The 19,337-nt window shown below is 36.8% G+C and overlaps 2 protein-coding genes across 7 annotated transcripts in view; both read left to right on the top strand.

The window, feature by feature from the left end:
* RABGAP1 (RAB GTPase activating protein 1) overlaps nt 1-19,337 on the top strand; it is a 159,768-nt gene that overhangs the window by 73,973 nt on the left and 66,458 nt on the right. For all 6 annotated transcript variants that reach the window (XM_045790988.2, XM_045790986.2, XM_045790987.2 and 3 more), the window contains 2 exons: nt 19-112; nt 4,021-4,171. In XM_045790988.2, coding sequence (XP_045646944.1) covers nt 19-112; nt 4,021-4,171 — 245 coding nt within the window. The remainder of the gene's footprint in view (nt 1-18; nt 113-4,020; nt 4,172-19,337) is intronic.
* Nucleotides 4,178-19,337, top strand: part of GPR21 (G protein-coupled receptor 21) — a 35,652-nt gene continuing 20,492 nt past the window's right edge. Inside the window, exon 1 of the mRNA XM_045791001.2 lies at nt 4,178-19,103. The gene's annotated coding sequence lies outside the window, so the exon portion shown is untranslated. The remainder of the gene's footprint in view (nt 19,104-19,337) is intronic.

The following is a 19,337-nucleotide window of genomic DNA, read 5'->3' as shown; positions in this document are numbered from 1 at the left end:
GTGTTTTATTTATTAAAGATAATGATGAACCTCTCTTGAGTGGATTTGGTGATGTATCCAAAGAGTGTGCAGGAAAAATTCTTGAAACATGGGGAGAACTGCTGTCAAAATGGTAAGTTAGAATAGTTCTCCTTTTCATCTGTAATTCTCATTTTATGGGTAGGGTATCTTCCCCTGACTACAATATTCAGTTTTGAAACTATTCTATTTTGGAACCTATTATAGAAACCAAAGTATGGGGTTTGTGTTTTAGAATTTCTGTTTTTAGAGATTTGTAAGGGTAAGTAGTGAAGATCTTAAATCACCTTTCAGAATATCAGAAACCTAATAAATTCTCATTGCTGCAGAAGATACTCAAACATGGAATGTATGGAGAGGATAAATCAGGAAAGAGCTCCTTTTTATTGATGTGGTTAGGATCCATTGACTGGTTAACAATTAAGACAGTACACAATAATCAGGGAAGTTTGGAAGATGCTCACACAATGCATAGAGCCACAGTAGAGACCTCAGGTGGGATTTTTCCTTATCTGTGTTTTGTACCTAAAGTGACAGAGCAGAGTATTATGAACATACTGTATATTGACTGCTCTAACATTTACTTTTCCTACTGACACTTGTAAAACTCAACAGTTTGTCAAGAGAAATTCTCAGCTCAAGAGATAGCTTGACAACAATGTTAAGCACTATCCTATAGACTGTCTAGAAAGGATACACTACCTTCAGGTATTTATTAATGAAACCAAAGACACTCTGGTAAGTCAGGTTGGTGAGACATTTATGTAGTTTCCTTTTTCCTCTCTGTAAGATGCCATATGTATATGCTGGCAGGGGGAGGGGGGAGCTTGAAAGTGATCTGAATACTTCTCTATTTCTGACTTTCTGGTTGTTAGGGTTGTCATGTAAGCTCCCCCTGGGCCTATTACTTTGGGGTCTGATTTTTCTCAGAAAATTTAACTGTTGAAGCCTTTCACTCTATTCTTAGAAAACTGTTTCAGCATTTAAAAATCTTCCATGTCCTGAAGGGATGGGACTACAAATGGGCACGCATCTGCTTCTAGCACTCTCACAGCACTTTACATTTTTGGTGAAACGTGCTCCACATCGGGAAATGTCAAACGTGTATAGGAGGAGAATGCAAACCAAAGCATGGTTTGTCTTTATACAAGTGGTTTTAGGAAATGAACTCTGCAAAAGCCCCCCACCCTAGGATACAGTTCTCATTTATTTTTAATATTCCTTTAGCAGTTAGGAGACAAACGTGCTGAAGCTCTCATCACAATTATATTTTCAGTTCAGTGAATTTGGAGTGTTTGAACTGCTCCTGGCAGGCATTTCATCTGTATAAAAAGGTTTCTGCTCTAAAATAGAAATGTAATTGAATCTTGACATGGTTGCATAATAGTATATTTAAAATCATTTAGGTACAGCATTTAGACTCTAGATTTTATTAGATGAACTCACCACCATTTTATACAAATGCTTCGAATTTGTTTTTTTACCAGGTTTTATTCATTCATTCATTCATTCATTCATTCATAATGTGTCTTTCTCCCACTTCCTCAAGTATAAAAACTGAGTCTACATATTTCTTTGGGGTGTTTAAAACTGTTTTCGCTGGTTTGGGTCATGTCTTCAGAAATCATACAGTTTGTTTCTCTTAATTCATTTCATCTTTATTCCCCATCATTATTATATATGTTCTGTAGGTAGGAAGTATTGCAATATCATGGAATTTTAGAGCCCGGTAGACCTGGCTTCAAATCCTGCCTCTTCTACTTCCAAGCTGTATGGTCTTGGGCAAGTCACTTAACTCTTCTGAGTCTGTTTCTTCATTTACAAAATATACAAGTCTTTAAAATTACCATTCAAGATTATCGTGAGTTAAAAATAATTGATGTTGTACTCGTAGTAATAGTAGTGAGAATTAATGAATTTACCATATGCCAGGCATTGTGCTTAGTTAAGTGTTTTATTTCAGCTATTATAACAACCTTATGAACTAGTATCTATTCATACAGATGAGGAAACTGGCTCAGAGATTTAGTCAGCAATTCTGGTTAGTAAATAGCAGACCTAGAATTTTTAAAACAGGCAAGTCTGAGCCTAAAGCTATTTTATTTAACTCCATGTTAGATTTTAGTGGCAGTATTAGTAATAGTACCTTTGAGCTCTAATTCTCCAAGTACATTTTAATGTGATTGTTAGTGGATAAGAGAACTAGTGTTAGTATAAAATAGTATGTTTAAAGTTAATACGATCAATGACATAAAATTATTCTGAAAATAATTTTACCAATATAAATTAAGCTAGGATTAGCAAATAAACCTAGGGTTGGGTTTATTATTTCTGTAAAGGGCCAGGTCATAAATACTTAGGCCATGAATATATATAGGTCATAAATATTCGGCTCTGAGGCCCAGTAGTCTCTGTCACAACAACTCAGCTCTGCTGTTGTGGTGTAAAGGCAGTCATAGACGATATGTATACAATTTAAAAAGGCTGTGTTTCAATAAAAGTTGCTTTACAGAAACAGGCAGTGGGCAGATCTGGCCATAGGCCGTATGCACCAGTCCTTGAATTAAGTAACAACTGCTTTTGTTCTTTCTGCTCCCAGCCCTTCAACTTTTATAATATTTTTTTTCCCAAGCAAAGACAAAACCATACTGAACTGTCTATAGCTACCACTTTAGGGTACTAGCATCACAGAATTAACCAGTTTTAAATGTACTGTGCATTATTCTTTAGAATTCTGGGAATGTTTTGAGAAAAGTCTGAGTCCTTTTTGTATTTTGAGAGTGGTCATTTTATATCAGTAACTTCTGTTTAAATCTGGTAGTCACAGAAGCCTTTGCAGGTCATGATCGTGCTTTACTGACTCAGTAATGGTGGCCTTCAAAACACAAAGTAGCCTTGATATCCAACAGAGCATTTATTGATCTGAGTTTGAGGACTGCCTGCGTCATTTAATCGACTTCCCTGAACTACTGTCTCCATCCGTAAAACTGGAAATACTAAGCACGTACCTCAGATGGTTATTGTGAAGATCAAATAAGATTATATGCAAATCACTTTATAAATCAGTACCAACATTTCAATATAAGTTTTATTTTCCCATTTTATAGATTAGATAAATAAAGCTCAGAGACTTTAATAATTTGTTTTGATGTTATAATAGTACAGTAGAAACTTTCTTATCCATCATAGTCATTCAAAAACGGTGCTTGAAGCAAGGTATCAGAAAAACCGCTGAAAGCTTTATTTTTATATTTATTTTAAAGATTTATTTTAACTTAGAATATTTATTTTAACTTAGAACATATAAATACACAATTCACTTGTGAATTTTGATGTAGAGCCAAGCCCTTATCTTTGGCTTTGTGTCCACTGATTGGAATTTTGCTTTGTTTTTCTTACATAAGCCACGGCTATGAAGCTATGGTTTCTAGTTTTGATTTTTATTAAAAAAATTAAAAATAGAGCAGTAATTTAAAGATACTTAGGAAACAGTCTGCACAGTTCTTCCTCCACCCAACCTTTTAGTTATCTTGGCCACATCTAGTTCAACAGCTTTATTTTTTTTTTCTTTATTAGTATGATATCTTTATTAAGTCTGTAAAAATCATTTAGTCTAGTCTTCATAAAAATAACACTGTTTAGGGGTGCCTTGCTGGCTCAGTAGGTGGAGGGTGCGACTCTTGATTTTGGGCTTGTGAGTTTGAGCCCCACATTGGGTATAGAGATTATTTAAAAATAAGTTCTTTAAAAAAAAAAAGATTTTATTTATTTGAGAGAGAGAGCAAGAGAGATCACAGAGGGAGAGGGAGAAGCAGGTTCCTCACTGAGCAGGGAGCCTGACGTGGGGCTCGATCCCAGGACCCTGGGATCATGACCTGAGCCGCAGGCAGATGCTTAACTGACTGAGCCACCCAGACGTCCCAAAAATAAGATCTTTAAAAAAATAATATTCCTTAGAGAATCTTTCTTTAATCCACTTACAGATTATGGTTTTATTTTTAGGCATCTCAATTTGAATGTGAGACCAAAGCAGTTGTCATCCTTAGTAAGAAGCGGTGTTCCTGAAGCTCTGCGAGGAGAAGTCTGGCAGCTGCTAGCAGGTTGTCACAACAACGACCACCTGGTAGAAAAATACCGAATTCTCATTACAAAGGTAAGGGGCTGATAATTCAGCATTAATCCTTTTAGAAATTTGTTACAGAAAGATCACTGTGGCTGTTTGATTTCAGGGGACTTTTTATAATTCCTTTATCTAATATAAGAATAGAACCTTTATATACACTTGTAGCCCAAAGTTGTTTCTAGTGTTGGCACAGAGAAGAAGGAAAAAGGTTTTCTTTCTTGATTGGCTTCACCTCAGGGGCAAAGGATGTCCTCTATTCATTGTGTATCTAAATCCTTTTTGAACATAATTGTATTTTTAGATTATTTGTGCTATGCAGTATGAAAAATTTTCTTTTGTTTATTTTAATTGTTTTCATACTTCACAGAAATGTGTTCTTTATAGGTAAGGCCTAGTTCTAGTTTCTACAATTGGAAGAACATGATTTTATTCTCTCCAATTATATTCCCTTTTAGCTCATTCCTCTAAAAGGAGGAATTCCTATTTTTTATAGTATCCCTTTCTCAAGTTCATACATTCCTCAAGGTTTTACAAGCAAAGCAACAAAACTATTCTTGGTACAGCATACAAAAATTTAAAGTAATTTTCTTCAAGATTCGATGATGCTTTGTGCCTTTGCGCCCATCTCATTGGTTTTAATTTTTGTTTTTGTTTCCTCACCTTCTTGAAGTATTTATCTTTGGAAAGCAGTTTCTCCAGTCCCAGACCTGGGTTCTGAATGAATTGCTCAGAACCCTCAATAAAACATCAACATTTTTCAGTGTGACAAAAGGTGGGCTTTTTAAAAAGATCTATTAAAACCTTAAACGAATAATATCTCCATAAGACTATTACTTTTAAAAACCCTTATAGGGGAAGAAGGGCATTTGAACACAAAATTGGATCTTTTCTTACCAGAAAATTACTTTTACTTGATCAAAATATTGCTGTTGTCATCATTTAATTTCTAGACAGATTTTTTTTTTCTTTCAAGAACTAATATTCTGATTCCCTCCATTATGTTGCTGTCATTGTTCAAACAGCATTTACTGAGTGCCCATTACAGCCTCAGTGCAGAGGCTGGGAGGTGAAACACAAAGCAATGATTTGTCATTACAATAGACACAGGTCATACAATGGTCTGAAATAGCAGTGGGAGCCATCGAAGGAGTGATTAATTCAGCCTGGGAGAACAGGAGAGTCTTATCAGTAATGTACCATTTAAGACCAGTTCCAGAAAAGAGCTCCCCAGCCATGGAAGGATGGAAGAGCATTGTACTTGTAGTGTGAATGGAGGCCTCGAAGAGTGAGAATCTATAACAGGTATAGGTAGTGAAGGTACACCTGCTTGTTTTTTTGTTTTTGTTTTTTTTTTTTTCTATTGCTGGCAAATTGTATTTTGTGATAAATAATTCTTGGTTTTATCTCTATCCAGTTCTTTTTTTGAAGTCCTATGAAACATTTGGGTGAAAATCGTTTCTTAAATTTTTTTGGCATGGCTTTGCAGAAAGATAATTTTAAGAGATCTGAAGTATCCTGTTTTTCTGGTTCCATGAAAATGGTGTTTCTTGAATAGGAACCTGGTAGTTACATGATGTGTCAAAAATCATTTTATTGGGGCGCCTGGGTGGCACAGCGGTTCAGCGTCTCCCTTCGGCTCAGGGCATCATCCCAGCGTTGTGGGATCGAGCCCCACATCAGGCTCCTCCGCTATGAGCCTGCTTCTTCCTCTCCCACTCCCCCTGCTTGTGTTCCCTCTCTTGCTGGCTGTCTCTATCTCTGTCAGATAAATAAATAAAATCTTTAAAAAAAAATCATTTTATTAACAAAATCTGATGTAGTTGATTATCGTCTTACATATGCTGGTGTCATGTACTTTTTATTTCATATTAAACTTCTATTATGCAGGTGGCTAGAACCTAAAAAGATTTCTCATGGATGTATAATCATTTAAATTGCTGGTAGAGGATCAGAAAATACAGTTTTTTTAACCATCGTAGTGTTGGTGAATGTTTCCTTTTGTTTTATGTTGCAGTGTTATTTAATACAAGTTGGTATTGCTTTTCTTTAGCCTCCTTGCAAATAATAGTTACCGTTGTATAGGAATGGTACTTGACATTTTAAATTTTGTTCTGAAGTTTTTTAGGGGAAAAAATTTTTTTTAAATTTATTTTCACAGCAAGGTATAATTTATATAGGCTAAAATACACAACTTTGAGGTATACAACTCAGTAATATTTTACATATAAATACACTGCTGTGACTACTACTAAGAGGAAGAATATACCCAGCACCCCAAAAAGTTATTTCTGTCCCATTCTAGTCATAACCACCACTTCTCCCCCCTTGAATAACCATGATTATGACTCTTCTCTCCCTACCATTAGTTTCCGTTGTTCCTGAACTTCATTTAAATGCAATCATACAGTCGTGCAGCATGTACTTGTTGTTTGTATGTGACTTCTTTTGATCATCTATTTCGGGAATGTATCGGAGCTGTCTTCATTTGTTTTTTGTTTTCATTTTTTTAATTGCTGAGAGTATTCCATTGTTTGAATAAACCACACTTGAAAAAAATCTATTTTGCTGTTCTAGATGTTTGGTTTTGCTTTGTTCTTTTCCAGTTTTAGCCATTATGAGCAAAGCTGCTATGAGCATTCTTGCATTTAGCAAATATTATGGTCTGAATGTTTGTCTCCCTCGAAATTCATGTGGTGAAATTTAATTTCCAAAGTGATGGTATTAGTATTAGGAGGTGGGGACTTTGGGAGATGATTAGGTCATGAGGACAGAGATCTCATGATAGTGATTAGCACCCTTATAAAAGAGGGTCCAGAAAGATCCCTCGCCGCCTTCCATCATTTGAGGGCACAGCAAGAAGTCAGTAGTCTGCAGTGGAGAGGGTCTTCATCAGATCCCAACCATGTTCACACCCTGATCTTGGATTTCCAGCCTCCAGAACTGTGAGCAATAAATTTCTGCTGTTTTTAAGCCATCCAGTCTGTGGTATTTATTATAGCAGTCCAAATGGACTAAAACAGCAGGATTTGTACATATTAGTATACACGTATAGACAATAATATTTACCTGTGTATATGTATTACATTTTTAATTTATTCTGGACATGGGTTCTTTGCCAGATACATGCTTTATGTTCTGAAATTTCTGTAATATTACTTTAGAGGGTTTTAAGGTGTTTTTTTTTTTATTTTTATTTGAGAGAGAGAGAGGGCACAGAGGGAGAGGGAGAAGCAGACTCCCCGTTGAGCAGAGAGCCCCATTCAGGGCTTGATTCCAAAGCCCTGAGATCAGGACCTGAGCCGAAGGCAGACGCTTAACCTATTGAGCCATCCAGGCCCCCCTAGAGGTTGGTTTTTTGTTTTTTGTTTTTTGGGTTTTTTTTGCTTGCTTAGCTTCTGCAAAGACTAAATTTAAGGCAGGAAATAGTGACTTGATTTATAGAGTGACTTCCCCCCCCCAAAAAAAAAAAATTAACTTATAAACAAAACTGATGAATGTCTTCATCATCATCTTGCTTTAATTTTCAAGCTTGTCTTATAAGGGGGTATATGTAGGATTTTTCCCATGTGACTTTTGTAATCCAAGGACAAATGACCTTTCAGTAATAGAAAATACATAGGTACATATATATATATATTTAAGGTTTTTAAAGATGTATTTTTGTATTTAAGAGAGAGCAAGAGCTCGTGGGGCCAGGGGGCAGAGGGAAAGACAATCTCCAGACTCCCTGCCGAGCAAGGAGCATGGTGTGGTGCTCCATCCAAGGACCCTGAGATCATGACCCGAGTTGAAATCAAAAGTTGGATGCTTAACCAGCTGAGCTACCCAGGCGCCCCAAGGTGTTTCTTATTTCTAAAAGCAGTGGAGTTTGGGGGTACTCTTCTTTTTTTTGTTGTTTTGTGTTTGTTTTTTTGTTTTTTTTCATCTCAAGAAGGGAAAATATAATAACAGTAATAGCTGCCCCTTTTGAGCACATGTATCACATGCTGAATTGAGCACTTTATAGCCAATATGTCATTATCTTACGAAAATCCCCGTGAAGTGGTAATTACTATTTCTGTTTTAGAAATGAAGAAGCAGAGGTTCCGTGGAGCTTAATAATTTGCTTACAATCATTCAGCAGGTAAATGAATGATAGAGGCAGAATTTGAACTCAGAAATGACTACAAAGCTGGTTCTTTTCCATTATTCTCCCTGGTTGTCTATCCTTGAACTTAAATAAAAATTTCTTTATACAGCCATGTATGTACTCATACAGAATTTCATGTGGACATGTAAACGTACTTGTTTTTATGTGTAGATTTTTATTCAGTTACTCCTCTATTGTAGGCATTTACTTTGTTTCCAGATTCTGGCCTCTCTAAATAGTGTTTTACTAAACATCCTTCTATGTGTTCTAAATCTTTTACCTTTATGGAATAGAGTCTCAGGAGTATGATTGCTGGATCAAAGGGTCACATATTTTTTAAACTGATTATTTAATTTTTATATTTAATTTACTTATATCCAGTTTGGTTCTCCGAAAGGCTATTACTGTTCATAGTTCACCAGCAGTGTAACAAAGTACCTGTAGCCCCATATTCCAAACAGTATTAGTTATCAGTAACTGTATTTAATTTTTTGCTGTCAGTGGATATAAGTGATACCAGCATATCTTCAGTTTGCAGTTCTCTGTCTACCACTACATTTGAGCGATTTGCTCTTCTGTGAGTTACCTTTTCATCTTTATTAAACATGAAATCTCAAAGCCAGAGATGGAAGAAAATCACTTAAATAAAATAAAAATTATTCACCAAAAAAAGAACTCTTTAAGTATCCTCTGTTATGTATATTAATCCTTTATCTTCATCATAAATACATTTCTAAAACTTTAATTCCTTACTGACTTCATTGATGATTTCATACCATACAAAACATTTTCAGTTTTTTGGTAGAAAGTTGTGTCTTGGTTAAGGTCTCCTACCTTTAAGTTTTGTAAGTGCAGTTTCTAAGATTTTCTTGCAAGATTTTTATTGTATGTGTTATATATTTATATCTTTAATCCATCTGGAATTTATTTCTGTACATGGCATATGAGAGCAGCCCAATTTTACTTTTTCCCAGATGGATAACCAGTTGTGCTACTCCTGTTTTCCTACTGAATAGAACTACCATCTTTGTTAAATCTTAAATTCTTATATATACTGAGATTGAGTTCTAGATTTTTCTGTTTATTGATCTGTTTGTATATTCCCATGCCAATACTGTTTTGGTTAAAGAGGCTTCAAGTTATGTTCTGATATCTGGTAAAGGAAATCTTTTTTCACTGTTTGTTATTTTATATTTTTCTTATCTATTCTTGCATATTTAATCTTCCATATAAACCTTAAAATCATTTTCTTTAGTCTCACCACCACTACCTCCCTATAACGTTATGTAAGGATTCTGATTTGAATTTTATTTAATTTACATATTAATTTAGGCTACAAATTATATTGTTATGGTATCTTTACATCTAAGAGTATGGTATGTCTTGCCACTTGTTCAGATCTTATTTTATGTCTGTTAAAGACTTTAGAGATGCCTTCCTTTACGTCTTGTGCCTTTTTTGTTAAATTTATTCCTAAGAATTATCCTAGAGTGTTCTTGCTATTGCAAATGGGGTATTTTTTTCTGATTTCTGTTTCAGGGTGCTAATTGCTACAAAATGGAATAGACACTGGTGGTTTTTTTTTTTTTTTCTCCATCTGCCTCTCGATATTTTGATTAGTTTTCCTAATTTTATACTAGCATCTTTTGAGATTTTCAGGTATGTAATTATATCAGCAGCAAAAACAGTTGCACTTCTTTTTTCACTTTTTCTGCAAGCTGTCAAATTTTCTTTGTTTTGTTTATATGTTAGAAACATTAAGACGGGCACCTGGGTGGTTCAGTCGGATAAGTGTCTGCCTTCATTCATCTCGGGTCATGATTCCAGGGTCCTGGGAGCCTGCATCGGGCTCCCTGCTTAGTGGGAAACCTGCCTCTCCCTCTTCCTCCCCTCCCCCCTTGGCAGCTTGGTGTCACACTCTCTCTCTCTAATAAAATCTTAAAAAAAAAAAATTAAGACAATGTTAAATGATGGTGGTGGTAACTAGCATCCTTATTGAGTTCCTGATTTTAATTAAGCTGGTTTTAGTTTTTTAATCTCTTGGAAGGCATGCTGTTCATTTTTGGTTTTTTGTAAGTAATTTTTATTTTACTTAAGTGATTTTCTTCCTCTTTGGCTTTGAAGATTTTATTAAGAATGTCTAATAAGTTTTATCAAGAGTTTTTTTAGCCCTTAATATGATTTTTACATATTATCAACATTGTGATAGACTTCTTGATATTGAAGCTTCATGGAATAAATTTCTATAGACCAAATACTCCTAAATTCTTTGTTTTCTGTTCTTTCTGGCCTTTGACCAAAGGTTCCTTGACTATGGTGTCTAGATAGAACTTGTCAGACTCATTGGGGAGGAACCCTAATAAGTAAGGCACAGGGACTCCCATGGCCCCTCTCAAACCCCGGTTGTAAGAGCTATAGCTGTTTGGGTCTGGTGAGTCAAATAAATTGCAGTTGACAATGAAGAGAAGTAGAGACACTTTCTGGTCTCCAACGTCCAGAATCAGCCTCTGGCCCTTCCTTTTGGTTATTTCTCACCTTTCATGTCAGTGACTTTGGTTTTTTTGTTTGTTTTTTATTTGCTTAGTAGGACAGATTTATGTCAAAATTGCTTCCTTAATGGATCCTTTTAATGAAAGAATAATGAAGTAACAACATATTCTGATGGTTCTCATTCCTTTTATCCAGTCAGCCTTGTGTTTTCTGAAACCTGTTTGCTTTTGTTTTTTTAGTGGTTTTATTGATAAACTTCAGTTATAAGAATCTTTGTTACGAATTTCAAGTTTTGTTTTTTTTTTTTTAAAGATTTTATTTATTTATTCGACAGAGATAGAGACAGCCAGCGAGAGAGGGAACACAAGCAGGGGGAGTGGGAGAGGAAGAAGCAGGCTCATAGCAGAGGAGCCTGGTGTGGGGCTCAATCCCACAACGCCGGGATCACGCCCTGAGCCGAAGGCAGGGGCTTAACCGCTGTGCCACCCAGGCGCCCCACGAATTTCAAGCTTTTATACAAAATCTAAACTAGTGCCAAGTCCATGTAACCAATATTTACATTTTTAGTTGTTTGTCCAAGGGAAGTCCTGGAGGCCCAGCCATATTTTAGCAGTTTGGAAAAATAACTTAAATATCTAATTATAATTTCATTATTATGCAGATTGTTTTGGTTTTAATTAAAAATATCTCTTTAATAGATTTGGTAATAGTCAAAGATTCAATAATATATTCCTAGAACCTGCCTGTAGGTACCAAACCAAAAGGGGGTCAATTTAGCAAAAAGAGCACTGGCCGTAGACTTAGGAAGTCTAAGTACTAGTTTCAGCTCTGCCATTAGCTTATGAACTCAAATGAGTTCTGCACTTGCAGCCATTCACTTCCTCTTCTCTGACATGAGGTTGCTAAAATAATTGGTTGATCTTCCTTTAAGCTTGAAAATTCTGGAAAATAAGGTATGTAACATGTTTGAGTCCTGCCCCCCAAAATAGCCCATGATTCTACTCTTTCACAACTGAGTCCTTTGCTATCTGATTCTATAGGAAAATAGGTTTTGAGTACACTTTTAAGAACTGTATTGTGTGCTCCCATATAGCAGTTGCTGTAGTTGGTCTGCTATAGACCTAATGTTTATGTCCCCCTAAAATTTACGTTGAAATCCTAACCCCTACTATGTGATGGTATTTGGAAGTGAGCCTTTGGGAGGTTACTAAGTCAAAAGGGAGCAACCCTCAAGAATGCGATGAGTATCTTTATAAAAAAGGCTCCGGATCGGCTCCCTTGCCCCTTCTACCTTATGAGGACATAGCAGTAGATGGCCATGGGTCCTCACAGGACACCAAATCTGCCAACACCTTGATTTTTGGATTTCCTAGCCTCCAGAACTATGCTAAATTTCTGTTGTTTATAAGTCATTCAGTCTGATATTTTTATTATAACAACCTGAATGGACTAAGACAAGTTTTTCTCAAATTGTTATTTGTGAAAATAATTTCAAGTCTCCATATCCCATCTCTGTAATGTCACGTCCCCTCTAGTGAGTTTCTGTAAGTCGTATCTTGTCCAGGGAATTCTAAAGGTTTCCTGAATTATAAGACTAGAAACATGATCGGCTTGATGATATTGAGATATCTGATACGTGATAATTTTTGACCTCCAAACAGCTAATTTCATATATATCAACTTAATAACTAGGTGTATTAAACAGTTATTATACTAGGGTTTTACTTGAAACATCTTCCCATCTAAAGGCAGAATTGCCTGTTGTCTTATTAGGCGTTTGTTGTTTAACCAGCTGTAAATACCTTTGAAAGCCTACTTTATGTCAGCCCTGGTAGGTTTCATGGATATGCCCATGAGTAAAATGTATCTGCTCCCTGGTTTGGGAGAGACTATAGTCTAATGAGGGAAATAAGCAATTAACCAACCATTTACAATAAAATTATATAAGAGTTATAGAAGAGAAAATACATGTTGCCACGTGGCACGTAATGAGAACTTCTAAGGATTCAAAAAGGTCTTTTCAGAAATTATTGAGGGAAGGGGATTGTTGGGGTAGGATAGGGTGCTGCATGGCATGTGTGGTGTTAGAAGTCAGTGGGAAAAATGCGTGCTCAAGGGTGAGAGCTTGGCAATTTCATAGAATGTAAAATGAAATGAGGCCAGAAAATATAGGTAGAGGCTGGATCTTCGAAGGCCTAAATAAGGCGTATTTGAGATTTTTAGCAATAGAAAGTCATTGAAACGTTTTAAGCAGGCAGATTATATATTCATGTTTAGAAGGCGCTATGCAAAGTAGATTAGAGTATTGTCTCAAGGCAGATTGTCTTGATTCAAATCCTTCTTCCTACTGTATTTAAGCCATTAACATTGGGCAATAAATTACATTAGACTTTTGTTTCCTTATCTGTAAAATGAGATGACAATAGTACCTTATTTGTAGAGCTGTTAAATGAACTTAGATAATGTGTGAAAACACTAGGTACAATTTTAGCCCATAGTAAGTATAAATTATTGCTGTTATTGTTATTATTTCTATTATTATTATTAGTTTTAAAATGGTCATTCCAGTTACTTGAGTTAGAATGGAGTAAGATTAATTGAAGCAAAACTTCTTAGTAATTTAGGCAAGAGAGGATTGTGACTTGGATTGGAGTAGTGGCAGAATGGATAGAGAAAGACACCATTTCAGAGAAGTTTTTCAGAAATACTTGGCACGTGGTGATTGAGTGAATGTGGGAGATAAGGGAGAGGGAAGAGTAAAAGATGAGTCAAAGAACCTCAAATTGGTTATGGAATGACACTGATACAAATACACCCCTATCAGCTGCATTTAAATAATATGTTAATTAAATAAATCAACATTTAAAGCTCATTTTTAATGAATAATACGTAGTAGATAATGCCCAGAAGTGAATCTTAGGAATTTGAAGAACTGAGATTGATCGTTTCTCCTGTAATATTTAAGCCACTGAAAGATTGAGAGAAGAATAAATACAATTTGAACAGTCATTTCCCTTTTTTGTTTCATGTATCTTCTTTTGCCTTCTTTCCTTTTTTTAAGTTCTGTCAGTTTGTTATTTTCATTTTTCAGTATTAGGTTGAACCACATAGAAGTTGCCAGTTTTGTAGATCAGAAAATATTTAACCAGAAATGAAATGGTTAAATATTGGCCATTCTACATGATTCATCCAGTTGTCTTCTCATCCTCTAAGAATTTTAACCAGGCTCTGAGGGTCCATTTTGAGTTAAATTGAACATTAAAGCTAGTCTGAAAGAATGTTGCTGTGATGGACCACTGGAGCTGAGTCCCATGAAGTAGGTGACTTAACCCTGGCATCATTCATTCAGTGTGGCTCTGGGAGGACATCTCGTGGCCAGAGTTTTTGCTAGCTTTACTGAAACGGACATGTTATATATTATTTTGGCTGTTTTTTAAAACCTGATCAGAAAAATGGTACAGTTGACCCTTGACCAACATGCAGGTTAGGGGCGATGACCCCCACACACACACATTTGAAAATCCACATATAACTTTTGAGTCACTCAGAACTTTACTACTAATAGCTTACTGTTGACTAGAGGTCTTATGAGTAACATAAACAGCTGATTAGCACATATTTTATATGTTATATGTATTAAATACCGTATTCTTACAGTAGAGTAAGCTAGAGAAAAGAATGTTATTTAAATCATAAAGAGGAGAAAATACGTTTATAGTACTGCAGTATTTATCGAAAAAGAAACCGTTTATAAGTGGACCTGTGTAGTTTAAACCCATGTTGTTCAAGGGTCAACTATACAAAGAAATTGGGAAATTCAGAAAATATAAAGAAAATAAAAAATCTCTTGTAATCCCACCCACAATCCACTAAAAAGTAGAGTTGATTTCCAGTGTGTTTCCTTCCAATCATATAGATACAGGAATACTGGTTTCTTTTTTTTTTTTTTTTTTAACCAAAAAAACACCAATACATCATGAGACAGCATAATTTTTTTTATTTTTTTATTTTTTATTTTTTATTTATTTATTTTTTTAAGATTTTATTTATTCATTCGACAGAGATAGAGACAGCCAGCGAGAGAGGGAACACAAGCAGGGGGAGTGGGAGAGGAAGAAGCAGGCTCATAGCGGAAGAGCCTGATGTGGGGCTCGATCCCACAACACCAGGATCACGCCCTGAGCCGAAGGCAGACGCTCAACCGCTGTGCCACCCAGGCGCCCCACAGCATAATTTTTTTTAAAGATTTTATTTATTTATATGACAGAGAGAGTGTACAAGCAGGGGGAGCAGGAGAGGGAGAAGCAGGCTCTTTGCTGAGCTGGGTGCCCGATGTGGGGCTCAGTCCCAGAACCCTGGGATCATGACCTGAGCCAAAGGCAGACACTTAACCAGCTGAGGCACCCAGGTGCCCAAGACTGTACTATTTTAAAAAGGAAATGAATAATGGATGGAGCTAGCAAGTATTATGCTAAGCGAAATAAGTCATTCAGAGAAAGACAAATACCATATGATTTTGCTCATGTGGACTTTAAGAAACAAAACAAATGAGCAAGGGTGGAAGAAGAGGGAGGCAAACCAGGAAACAGACTCTTAACTGTAGAGAACAAACTGATGGTTACTAGAGGTGGGGAAGGGAGGGATAGGTTAAATAGGTGATGAGCACCAAATGTTATATGGAAATGTTGAGTCACTGTATTGTACACCCAAAAGTAATATTACACTGTAAACTAACTGAAATTTAAATAAAAGCTTTAAAAAATAAAAAGGAAGTATATATAGACTTTTTTGAAGATTTATGTAGTTATTTTAGAGAGAGGGCAGGGGGGAGGAGCAGAGGGGGAGAGAGAGAGAAAGAGAGAATCCCAGGCAGACTCCATGCTGAGCAGGGAGCCCAGCCCCTCAGGCTCGATCTCATTATCCCAGATCACAACCTGAGCCGAAACCAAGAGTCAAAGACTTAACTGACTCTGCCACCCAGGCACCCCTGTATAGATTTTTTTTTTTTGAGGACATAGATTTATTGCCACTTTATGTCCTTAATTTTTTTCTTCTGAAGAAAATGTTTTTCTTTCATCTGAAACAAAACACTTAACTCTTGACTGGTTTGACAAAGTGTGGCTCTCAAGCTTTTTGTTGTTTTGAGTTTCCTATATGAATGTTTGGATTATAGCTCCTAGTGATTTTACTAAAATAGAAATGAAGTTGAAAGAACTATTATACTAGTGATAGTAATGTAACAGCTTGTGTTTTTATTACATTTTTAATTCTTTCAAGTTATTAACCGATGTAATGGGTTTTGTTTTTTTTTTAAGATTTTATTTATTTATTCGACAGAGATAGAGACAGCCAGCGAGAGAGGGAACACAGGCAGGGGGAGTGGGAGAGGAAGAAGCAGGCTCATAGCGGAGGAGCCTGATGTGGGGCTCGATCCCATAACGCCGGGATCACGCCCTGAGCCGGAGGCAGACGCTTAACCACTGTGCCACCCAGGCGCCCCTAATGGGTTTTTTTTTTTGTCCATGTAACTGTCTAGTTTTATACATGAGACACCCAAGATGGAGAATAAGTTACATGACAAAATTCACAAGTAGTTAGAAAAGCTTTTGGGGCGCCTGGGTAGCGCAGTCGTTAAGCGTCTGCCTTCGGCTCAGGGCGTGATCCCGGCGTTCTGGGATCGAGTCCCACATCGGGCTCCTCCGCTGGGAGCCTGCTTCTTCCTCTCCCACTCCCCCTGCTTGTGTTCCCTCTCTCTCTGGCTGTCTCTCTATCACATAAATAAATAAAATCTTTAAAAAAAAAAAAAAAAAGAAAAGCTTTTGCTACTGACTTTGGTGAATGCTGTTTATTGAAATATAACTCAGAAATCATTCCTTTTTTCATTCAGTATTAAGCACTTAAACTAATGAGAGTTAAAAACAAAGTGTGTGGTAAATGTATAGAATAGTAGTAACCTGGTTTGTCTGAAGGGCAAGGTGTGTGGGGTGCGGTGTGGACTAGGGAGATCAGGTTGGAAAGGCGCTAGGGAGCCATTGACTTGTCTTGAACTGCGGATACCATAATAAAGCATATACTATTAGATGTTTAGGCAGAAATGAATAGATCAGAAAAATTAACAAGACTAGAAGCCCAGACGATATTTATTTTGATGGCCTAAAGTATGTAAAAACTGAATTGAGAACCACTGTAGAAAACAGATTCCCAGGAACCTGATGAGTAAGAATAGTACATTGAGTGGGGAGAGAGTGGTCAAGATGATCCCTGAGTTTCTTACCTGAGTGCCTGGAAAAAATAAAAAAGAGTGTTGGAAAAAGAGGCCAGTTTGTTGAGAAAAGTGTGATTACTTTTGGACATGCTGTGGGTGAAGTCCACAGCACATCCAGGTGGAAGATGTATAGGCTTGCAGGCAAATTGTAAATGGGAAAGAATGCTCAGGAGTGAAGACAGGGCTGGAGACATAGGCAGAGAAATTATTAGTGTAGAGGGAATAATTGATGCCATGTTATCATCTGTTCTTTCTAGGTACTTTTACTGCCTTACATATGTATAGCTCAATGTATTTGAGGAATGTGTGACAGCAAAGTATCCAAATAACTGTTGTGTGCCTCAGAACTGGGCAGTCACAATGAGAGGCACTCTAGGAATCAGAGGACCCCAGCCTCAAGCGGTGCAGCATGGTTGACAGAAAAACACAGACGACCTAGGAAGGGTATTTTAGTTCTAGGAGAAGAAAGGAAATAAGTAATATACCCACTATGTGCTAAGTATTGGTAAGCCTTTTGTATGTATACACTGTCTCCTTCATTTTGCAATAACTCTGAAATAGGGAGTATGATCCTCATTTTACAGATGATGAAACTGAGCGTAAGAGAGGCTTAATAATATAAGAGCAAGGATTTGAACCAGATGGGTGGTCAGTGCCATGGGTTTTTTATATGCCACACTTGGCCATGTTTTCCAATAAGATCTGGCAAATATAGCTATCAAGCTTATGCTCAATAGGTTTTTTAGTGCTGCCTTCCTATAATAAGCACAGTGCTTTAGCTCTTAAAATATAATTAATTGAATTCTGATTATGGAGGGCCATTTGCTGGCAGTGAGGAAACATGTATGTGAAACAAATAAAAAATCCTGCCCAGATGTGCCGTCTTTCTAGAATGCTTAGAAATGCCAACCTTTGCTTATTTTCTTTTACCCTACTGGGTATGTGGAACTTTACTTAAAAGAATGAATTGAGAGTCCAAAGACACCTGGAGGAAAAAGTACGAGCAATACACATTTCCAGTTAGCTGAAAATTGTCATCATTTATGACATTACCAGAATATAACCCCAACACAGTGTAATATATAATATATCTCACGGTATAATCCCAACTTGCGTTGTTTTAAGTAGGCACAAACAAGATTATGTATTCTAAGGTACGTAAGCTAATTCGTGCCATGAAACTTCTTGCAGTTTTAAAGCCTAAGTGGAAATGGGTATATTTACTTGTCCACCTTTTGTGTGTATTTTTGTGTACTGCTTCTCAGTAAACTAGAAGCAAGAAATGGCATCTCAGAACTATAGGGTAGCACTGAATACAGGAACAGCAGGCTTGTGTACTGTTTCCTCAGTATTCAGAATGGGTGAGGCTTTATTTTTTCTCTTGAAAAACTGATTTTTAAGTTTGCTTGTTATCTTTGTCATCTTTTTTAAAATTAGCCAATATCCAAGTGAATCATGAGAGAAAATTAATGCTGAGCATTTAGCTTTCTAGCTAGAACTTCTTGTGCCCCTGAATTAGGATTCCTCAGTTGCCACGCACCGTTCACACACTTTCATTCTTTAGCATTGCTCTTTGTTCCTGAGGAAAATGCTATAAGAAAATAGGAATTTCCTCTCACCACTACCCCTTTGGCAGTGTGTTTCAATCTAATTCCTGGCTGGCATTCTGTCCCGGTTACAACCCCTTCTCCTTACTAGCAGTCTAAATTTTGCTCATCTACTAAAGGGGGATTCCAGACAGACGAGGAAACAGCTTTCAAACATTGCACTGCAGGCATATTAAGTCATTACCCCACTGTGCAGTCGGGAAATCAGGGACCACTTCTCTGGCGATGAATTCTAATGAGCTGCTAAAGATGCCGAAGGGTGTGTGCGCACAGGCGTTTTTCTTTCCCCTCCCCCGCTCCTTCCTTTTCCCAAGCCCCCTCTTCTCCCTCTTTCCCCTCCTCCTCCTCTATCCCCTCCCTCTGTGTCTCAGTTCTGCAGTAAGCGGGGCTGAGGCACATTCCTGCACTGCAAGGCTTTCTGTTAAGGATGTGTTGTGGCTTTTGTTTGGATTGCAGCATGCAGAATTACAGGTAACACTCTGAAATCGAGCTAGGCAGATAAATTCTGTTGAAATGTTTTCAAAGAGGTGAAATATTACATTGGAATCAATGAAGAAAATAAATTATCTTAAGTAATTTGATTAGTGGTAGTTACAGTAAAATATTTTCAGAAATGCCGTAAGCAGATTCCTTTTCTTCCCCCAAAAGGCTCAAATGAAAGGAAATGGGGTTAGATTGATCTGGCTTGCGATTGATTTTGTTTTA

The sequence above is a fragment of the Ursus americanus genome, chromosome 18 (assembly GCF_024610735.1).
Source record: "Ursus americanus isolate L20-20 chromosome 18, mUrsAme1.1.p, whole genome shotgun sequence".
Lineage (NCBI taxonomy): Eukaryota > Metazoa > Chordata > Mammalia > Carnivora > Ursidae > Ursus > Ursus americanus.
This window is presented reverse-complemented; position numbering and strand designations above follow the sequence as displayed.